The 9,057-nt window shown below is 30.6% G+C and overlaps 2 protein-coding genes across 2 annotated transcripts; one reads left to right on the top strand and one right to left on the bottom strand.

Moving 5' to 3' along the window:
* The first annotated feature begins 532 nt into the window (after positions 1 to 532).
* LOC137811143 (large ribosomal subunit protein eL13x) lies at positions 533 to 2,735 on the top strand. The gene is made up of 5 exons (XM_068612756.2): positions 533 to 666; positions 1,329 to 1,444; positions 1,546 to 1,679; positions 2,026 to 2,184; positions 2,307 to 2,735. Exons 2-5 carry the CDS (start codon positions 1,336 to 1,338, stop codon positions 2,526 to 2,528), a joined length of 624 nt encoding a protein of 207 aa, XP_068468857.1. The 5' UTR covers positions 533 to 666; positions 1,329 to 1,335; the 3' UTR covers positions 2,529 to 2,735.
* Positions 2,736 to 5,465: 2,730 nt separating this feature from the next.
* On the bottom strand, positions 5,466 to 8,651 carry LOC137809293 (LRR receptor-like serine/threonine-protein kinase EFR). The gene is made up of 2 exons (XM_068610424.2): positions 5,986 to 8,651; positions 5,466 to 5,873 (listed from the first exon to the last, which is right to left on the bottom strand). Exons 1-2 carry the CDS (start codon positions 8,624 to 8,626, stop codon positions 5,494 to 5,496), a joined length of 3,021 nt encoding a protein of 1,006 aa, XP_068466525.1. The 5' UTR covers positions 8,627 to 8,651; the 3' UTR covers positions 5,466 to 5,493.
* Between the last annotated feature and the right edge of the window lie 406 nt (positions 8,652 to 9,057).

The raw sequence follows: 9,057 nt of genomic DNA, 5'->3' as shown, positions 1-9,057 counted from the left end.
GTAAAAGATGATTAAATATATTTTGAATTGAAGTATAATAGTTTGTAACATGTATAAATAAATTATATAATGAAAACATAGTTATTGAATTTAAATAATTAATATTTTATTTACATATACTTGTTTTTGTTTTTTTAATATTATATTTACAATTTATTAAATTTTTATTATAGATTTAATCAAATAGAAATATTAATTAATAATTTTTAAGATAACATTTTAAATTACTCTAAAGATGTCAACTTAAAATTATTATGCTTATTTTATTTTAATTTCATGAATCCAAAACCTGACAAAAATCAGTAATTTTCTATAAGATCTCAAGATTTATTTTAACATAAATTTTAAGAAACAAATAAATATAAACATAAAAGCACATAATAATATATATACTCATAATATATATATATATATATATATATATATATATATATAAATGAGAATACAAATTTCTAAACAAACATGCTATTTTGTTATTGGGTCTGTAGCCCAAGCTTTGATCCAATAACAGGCCCAAAAGTATTAAAACCTAAATACAATCCTAGCCGTTCAATCTAGATGTTGTGTGACTCATAGGGTACTTTAAAAACAAGCACAAACCCTAGTTCTGCCTCTGTCTCCGTCATTTTTCGGCAGTTGCAGTTCCTGTGCGTGACCGAGACTCAGGTAATTGTGCATTTCTCTTGTTAAAGCTTCATTTCGCTGTTACGTTTCCGTCGCACTTCTGAATGTAAGACGTTCTCCTGTTTTCGTTTAGTCCTTTATGGATTCGTATTTGGGATTGAATTAGACTTACAGCTATCACAGTTTCTGATATTCAAGATCCCTCTATTTGGTGTTTGATTTGTATTTGTATTCTTCAACTGTTATTGTTTTTTTTTTTTATATAAATATGACTCTGAAATTGTTTTTTATCCTCTGCTCTGTGAGATTAGCCTCTTGAGTGGTGTGACTACTCTTACTCTTTAAGAAATGTATGTATTAATGTATTCAGCTAGCGAGGCTATCCGATCTTTTATAAGAAGGAACTGTTGCAAAAGAGCACTTTTTCTTTTTATCTTGTGTGTTCAATCATCTGGTTTAGTGACTGCTTTTTAAACAAAATTATTTGTAAGTCCTTTAATTTCTGAAGGGACGGAGGTCTATTATGGATGAATTCCTCTTTGTTTTTTCTGCACCAAACTAATTTTTCTGAACTTTTTGTTAATACTATATTCCTCATTGTTTACAGCTTAATTCTTAGTGTGTTTGATTTGTGATTCACTCACTCTGGTTATTTTATAATTAAACAATCTCATTTATTGTTGTGGTTGGCTTTTATATGTTAGGTAAGCCATGGTTAAGCACAACAATGTTATCCCCAGCGGGCACTTCCGCAAGCATTGGCAAAACTATGTGAGGACATGGTTCAATCAACCAGCGAGGAAGACAAGAAGACGTTTGGGTAATTGACATATTTTCTTCCTCCTTTTGAAACTCCTTACTAGCTTGAATAATTGTTGGTTGCTTTAATTTCTAACAAGTTGACGTTGTTGCATTGTTCAGCTCGTCAGAAGAAAGCTGTGAAGATTTTCCCCAGACCCACTGCAGGACCTCTTAGACCTGTTGTGCATGGTCAAACTTTGAAATACAATATGAAAGTTAGAGCTGGAAGAGGATTTTCTCTTGAAGAGCTGAAGGTAAACCTTGTATCTCTTATATTTGGTTAAGATTCAGTGGTTGTAATTATTGTTCGATTTGGAATTTAAATTTGTTACTCATTTTATTTGTTATACTGAACAACACAATCGTTTTTTTTTTCCATTGATAAAAGTATGGGAATATGCTTATTTCTTTATTTTTTTTTTATTTTTTTATTTATTTTCAGTGATAATTTTTTTAATGAATTACTTCATTGATAGCTGATGAAATTATCCAAAAGTAATTTCAAGCATTTATTTATAAAATGTGAGTGTGTAGAAGCAATGAATTCTGCGTTTTTAGTATATCTCTTGATATTAGGTTTGTTTCTGTATTATGTTATAGGCTGCTGGTATTCCCAAAAAGCTTGCTCCAACAATCGGAATTTCTGTTGATCACCGCCGCAGAAACCGTTCATTGGAAAGTATGCAATCAAATGTGCAGAGGCTGAAAACCTACAAGGCCAAATTGGTTGTCTTCCCAAGACGCGCACGCAAGGTCAAGGTAATACAAATGTTGAATTATATATTTTGATTCTGTCGGCAGTTTTTTAATGTTTGATGCAATAATTCCTTGCAAGGATCTTAAAGTAAAATAAACCCTTCCCTTTTGTTAATCGTTTGCAGGCTGGTGACTCTACTCCTGAGGAACTTGCAAATGCAACACAAGTCCAGGGTTCATACTTACCTATTGCGAGGGAGAAGGCTCCTGTTGAACTTGTGAAGATCACAGACGACATGAAGGCATTCAAAGCTTATTACAAGCTAAGACTTGAACGCACCAACAAACGCCATTTTGGTGCCAGACTGAAGAAGGCTGCCGAGGCAGAGAAGGAAGACAAGAAGTGATGATCTTTTTGTAAGTCCCAAGTTTATATAGTCCCTTCATATGATAGTTGTTGCAAGACAATTTTTGCTCGAGATTAGTTTTATCAAGAACATCCTCTGTCGAAATCAGGATCTCTCCACCTATTTTTATTTTGTTGGTTTATCTAAAAACCTTTTATTTTGTCTGGATTATCGGGCAGAATTTATTTTTGCTAAGAATGTTTCTAATTGTTCGCATTGTTATTTACTTAACACTGATCGGGAACGTCTTTAATTTTACTGGGATGCATAAAAATATCTTCAAATGATTTTTAACTAATTTTAAGTCCGTAATTACTATACACAGTGAATAATATCGTTAAAAAAGATCCATTAACCCGATTGTCAGTAATTTTTGAGAGAATAGTGTGTTGTTGATTTCCGTTACTCTTTTCAAGAGATACAATATCCTCTTCTGGTTTCTGGTTCATAAGTTCGACTATATCCTTTATATCTCTTTGATTTCAATTTAGCCTTTTGTGCCATTAGTATAGCCTTTTGATGAGCTTTTTATGTTGGCCTCCAGTTTGTAGTACTCGTGAAATGTAGTTTCAGAATATTCATAGAACTATTTTTGGAACTATTTAGAATTGTTGTAGATTATTCTGGGATTGAAATGAATTAATTTCTAAAGTATTTATGCCGAACAAATATTTTTAAATGTATAAAGTATTTTTCTAGTTAAAATTAGAAAAAAATGAAGAATGATATTTTTGTTATCCTTTGTTAGAAAAATATCATTTTGTTATCATTTGTTATCCTTCCAAATTTACGGCTTTAATATTTTGTTATATATAAATATAAATATTCGGATATAAATATATTCATTACCTTTTCTCAAAGAATTGTATTATGTATGCACTTAACAAATTAGATATGATAATGTTTTTAACACAAGTTATTTCGTTATAAATTATTTATCTACAAGTAACAATGTTTTATCCTGATAATTACATAGTATACTGTAACTATTTATTTACAATTTTAAATTTCAGTCACAATAAACCGGCGTTCTTAATTTCAGGAATCATAATGCAATCAAATTTTATACGAAATGAATATTTATAAATACATAATTTTGTATTTATTTTTAACAAAAAAAATTTGAAATTATAAGATAAGAGATAATTGAGTAAGCCTTAAATTAACCATCCCTCTGTATTATGGGAGTAGAGAGTCAATTAAGCCTAAAATTAAATAGAAGTGCCAGCTATGAACATGATTTATGTTAAAATGGTATAACTTTTAGATTCAATGAAATAAGAGTAATTACATCAATGGATGTGAAAGAGTTCTTTGTTTTTCACCTTTTAAAATTTCCTGCATAGATTATAGATAAGAAAAAAACCCCTAAAGTATAGATATTTCTGGAAGAATTTATACACTACTTCAAAAAAAAATAGAGAACAAAGGTGAATCAATTAGTTTACCATCACTCTAATATCATAGTTAATGAATTGAATCTCATCTTAGCTAATAATAAGAGAATATTTCATCTCACATTAAACTTTTTAATTATGAAATCAAGAAAATAAGAATATAGGATAAACGTAAAAATATAATGTGAGCATACTAATATAAAGATTATGAATAGTTAAAAGAAAAATAAAAGAGGAAAAATCAAGTAAAATAAGATGGAGAAGACCGTTATTTGAGTTTTTTTTTTTTTTATAAAAAAGTTGGTGTATTATTACACTATTATTATGTAAATGGATAAATTTTAAAAAATTATATATTTTACTAAATGACGCGTGAGACTGTAATTCATAATAATATGCACTATCATGATAAGAATGCTTACAAGATTTCTCTGAGAAAAATGTATTCATTTAAAAGTATTTTAAAGAGAGGCAAAGTGACTATAATACTCAAAATCAAATGTAGATGATAGGAAAATTTCAAATGAAAGATCTAATTAAATTCTTTATACACCTAACCTAACCTGCACCTCACACTTTTAAATTTCCAAAAATATCCTCCATTCTGAAAAAAAATCTGGAATTAGAAAAAATACATTCTGAAAAAGTAATTTCAAAAAAAGTAAATCCAGAATAAACTAGTGTTGTAGAAATAAAAATTCAGAATAAAATTAAAATATATTTTCAGAATAGAAAAATACGTTTTGTAAAACAAAATTCATTAACATATTTAAGAAAAAAGATCCAAAATATATTTTTATCCAATATCTCTTTTTTATTAAGGATATTTTTATTATTTCACATTTTTTTATTTAAGGATATTTTATTATTTGATATGGTAATGAAAGTAATTGCCTAAGATCTATAATAACCCATATGTGTGGCCCACCTAGGTGAAGGTAACTCACTTTTCTTGCCTTTATCTTCTCATATTTGACTTGGTGTTTCCTTTGCTATGGTTTGGCCGAGATTCTTTTTACTCTCCCTAGTAATTCAGTACTTTTCAATTAAGACCTAATTACAATTCCAAAGTTACTGTTGCAATTTAAAATCATATAGTAAAAATAAAATATACAATTCCAAAAATTAATGAGTTCATAAAATACTGAATACATAAAGTAAATAATTATTTTTGTGGGTAAAGATGTTTTTATTTCCTTTCATGCTTTTTGTAATCTTTCATAATCTTCTTATTCAATTTCTTTTGTTGATTTATGTATTCATCACAACTTTCCTGAACCAAAAAAGATAAATACATAAATGATTTTGACAGATATTGTTGTTTCATTTAATGCTTCTTGTAATATCTGAAATGAAATAAAAATAGCAACCAAAAAAAATTATATTTGAAAACCCAAAAAAAATAAATTACTATATAACTTGTTACCAAAATAATCATGAAAGGGATTCGAAAAAAAAAATAGAAGACAAAAAGAATAAAGTATATGATAGAAACATGAAACTTTTTTTAGAACAATAATAATTTTCTGTTCTATAGTTATACAGTGCATAATTAAATAGATTCTGGTTTACCCAGCAGCAACAGCAAGAAAGACCCTTTTGATTCGACTAAGCTCCTTGATAAGATCAACCACACTCATTCTTTCTTTTGGTGATTCCTTAGAACAAGCAAGTCCAACTATGAAAAGTGAAACTATGCATTCCTTGACATTTCGATTAAGATGTGAGTTGTTTCCATCCAATGTTGTTGGTTCATATGTTGGAACAAGTTGTGGGTCCAAAATTTGCAGAAGATTACTAGGAAATGAAATTGAAACAAAGTTATGAAGATTTAGACCATCTTCAAACACTTTATCTGTAGGTCTTCTGCCTGTTAGAATCTCCAACACCAGAATTCCAAAGCTATACATGTCCCCCAAAGTAGATACCTCAGAGCTCATTCCATACTCTAAATATACACAAAAAACTGTTAAGCACAATGCTAAAAACAATAACAATTTGACACCAAAAGATATCAGAATTTAAATGAAAAACATGGTGATTCAAACTTTAGAATGTACCTGGAGGAGCATAGCCAACAGTACCCTTTATTCCAATTGTACTTGTTTTCTTAGAAGTGGTGGCATCAGTTGTAGCTGAGAGAAATCTAGCTATGCCAAAATCACTCACATGAGCAATCATATCATCATCAAGAAGGACATTGCTTGGCTTCAAATCACAATGAATGATTGTTGGCTCACAATCATGGTGAAGATAATTTAAGGCAGTAGCTACATCAATGATGATATTTAATCTTTGATCAAGACTCAATAATCTTGGATGTTCTTCAGGGTGTAACCATTGCTCCAAGCTTCCATTTCTCATGTACTCAAAAATTAAAGCTTTAAATTCCTGACCTTTGTAATCTGTGCTAGAACAACACGTCAAAATCTGAACCAGATTTCTATGTTTAATGCTTCTCAGTGCATTGCATTCAGCAAGGAAACTCTTGTGAGATCCTTTATGTTTAAGGTTTAGAACCTTTATGGCAACTACTTTATCTTCTGACTCAAGAGTTCCTTTATAGACAGAACTAAAAATCCCACACCCTATCAAATTTGTAACTGAGAAGCCATCAGTTCCATTGTATAGGCTTTGGTATGAAACTTTAGCTAGCAGGTTAATTGTTGGCGAATCCAAAGATGCTTTTTTAGTCTTTTTCCTCATCCAATAGATAGTTAGAATAACTAGCATGAGAAAAACAACAACCACACTAACCATCACTGACACTATGATCAACTTGAACTTGTGTTTTACAAGTTTCTTACCTTTGACAGGACATGAGGGTAGCTGTAGTTTTGAAATACCTCCACAAAGGCCACTATTTCCAGAAATCACTACCCCACTTGCATTTCGGAAGACACCTTCAGTTGGCACCTCACCATCCAACATGTTAAATGACACATTCAAGTATGCTAAGAATGAAATAGTCTGCAGAACATTAGGAGTTGATCCAGATAATTGGTTTCGTGAGAGGTCTAACTTTTCAAGTCCTTTGAGTGATGCCAAAGAGGATGGTATGCTTCCTTGTAAAGAATTCCCTTCCAAATAGATTTCTTCCAACATTATGCATTTTCCAATGCTATCAGGAATGACACCCGAGAGATGATTATCAGACATATACAACGAATTAAGGTTTTTTAAATTGCCCACTTCTTTTGGTATACTACCACTCAATGAGTTTTGTGACAAACCCAACACGTTTGTTAGAGATGAAAGCTTAAAAACCTCTATTGGTATGATTCCTGTAAGGTTGTTATCCGAAATGTCTAAGTATTGTAACTTTTGACAGTTTCCTAGACTTGGTGGAATATTTCCTCGTAACATATTTTCTCCTATTTCCAGATGAAACAATTGACTAAGATTCCCTATCCAGTCTTTAATGTCTCCTGACAACTTGTTTGAGCCCAAATTTAAAAACTCCATTTTCTGAAACTTTCCAAAAGTTGTTGGGATATTCCCAGTGATATAGTTATTTTCCATGGCCAAAATATTTAAGCCAATTAGATTACCAAGTGCAGCAGGAATTTCCCCAGATATCTGATTACCTCCAAGATATAGTTGAGGGAGTTGATTGGATAAGTTGCCCAAATAATTTGGCAAATGGCCACCAAAATTATTGTAGGCTAAATCTAAGACATTCAACTTACTACAATTTGTTAATGATTCTAAAAACACCAAATCATCAACTGAATTTTCACCAAGAAAGTTTTTATCAACAACAAAATAATAAAGATCTTGTAGATTCCCCATACTTGGAACTCGTCCAGTAAGTTTGTTTCCACCCATTTCAAATATTGAAAGATTAGATGCATTTGAGATGGATGGTGGGATTGAGCCTGAGATTTGGTTGAGATTAAAATAAAATGTTTGGAGATTGGAGAGGGTGTGAAACATGTTGGGTGGAAGGGAGCCATTGAGCTGATTTTCTGTAGCTGAGATCACAGTAAGAGAGGACATATTATAAACACACAAAGGAATTGTTCCACTTAGTTTGTTGAAATTAAGTGATAGAAGTGTCAAGCTTTTCAGATGACATATTTCTTGTGGAACACCTCCCTCTAAATTGTTTTCAGACACAGAGAAACGAATCAAAGATGAAATATTTCCTATGAAGGATGGGATTACTCCTGTCAAATGATTCCTATAAAGGGCAAGAAGTTGAAGCTTTCGAAGTGAGACAATTTGAACAGGTATTTTTCCAGTGAGATTGTTCCCATTCAAGAGTAAACTTGTGAGATGAGCAAATCCTGTCAAATTTGTAGGAATTTCACCTACTAAGGAGTTATTTTGAAGAGAGAGTTGTTGTAATTGTGACAACAATCCTAACTCTTGTGGGATTTTGCCGTGGAAGTTGTTGTTTGCAATGTTGAAATCTTTCATAAAAGAAAGATTGCCAACATGGGGAGATATGAATCCCTTCAACTTGCATCCCTGCAAGTTCAAGTGTGTAACTCTTTGAAGCATGGAATTGCATGTGACTCCATGCCAGTTACAAAAGTGAGAAGAAGTATTCCAGGAGAGGAAGATTCCATATGGATCATTGGATATGGAGGCCTTGAATTTCAGCAATGCTAGATTATCAGTATCATTTCCTGATGTAAAGCCTTCTGTGTTTGGGGTAAAGCACAGTGTGAGGAAGATGAAAGCAAAATACTTCATTTTGATGAGAAATTGAAGATTGGTTGGTGGTGATCTTCTTTTGTTTCATGACTCTATATATAAGAATTGGTGATTAGAAGACATCATAAATCAACATAATCAGTGTAACAGTGTATTAGTGTAAAAGTAAAATGTTACTTTTAACAATTATAATATGGTGGAGATTATCAATATAATCAACACATAAAATTTATTAATGGATTAAAATATTGATGTAAGAGTGTAGTAAGAATTTTTTTTATTTAAATTTATAAAAATGGATGGGATTTTATATAATTAAAGAAATTTATAAGTTTTAAAACAGGATTTTTACAACGAAATAGAAGTAGAGTTTTGAATATATAACTTCTGTTTTTTAAATACGAATAATTTATTTTTATAATTTTTCAAAGATCTAATTATTTTGGTAAATTGTAAAAGAAATTATCTCG

This window comes from Phaseolus vulgaris, chromosome 2, assembly GCF_051622355.1.
Source record: "Phaseolus vulgaris cultivar YP4 chromosome 2, ASM5162235v1, whole genome shotgun sequence".
Classification (NCBI taxonomy): Eukaryota; Viridiplantae; Streptophyta; class Magnoliopsida; order Fabales; family Fabaceae; genus Phaseolus; species Phaseolus vulgaris.
This window is presented reverse-complemented; position numbering and strand designations above follow the sequence as displayed.

Coding starts and splice junctions, on each gene's coding strand:
- LOC137811143 (XM_068612756.2), top strand. CDS start 1,336: ATGGTTAAGCACAACAATGTTATCCCCAGCGGGCACTTCCGCAAGCAT. Junction 1,445..1,545: donor GAAGACAAGAAGACGTTTGG/GTAATTGACATA, acceptor TGCATTGTTCAG/CTCGTCAGAAGAAAGCTGTG. Junction 1,680..2,025: donor TTTCTCTTGAAGAGCTGAAG/GTAAACCTTGTA, acceptor ATTATGTTATAG/GCTGCTGGTATTCCCAAAAA.
- LOC137809293 (XM_068610424.2), bottom strand. CDS start 8,626: ATGAAGTATTTTGCTTTCATCTTCCTCACACTGTGCTTTACCCCAAAC. Junction 5,874..5,985: donor TGTTGGCTATGCTCCTCCAG/GTACATTCTAAA, acceptor GTGTATATTTAG/AGTATGGAATGAGCTCTGAG.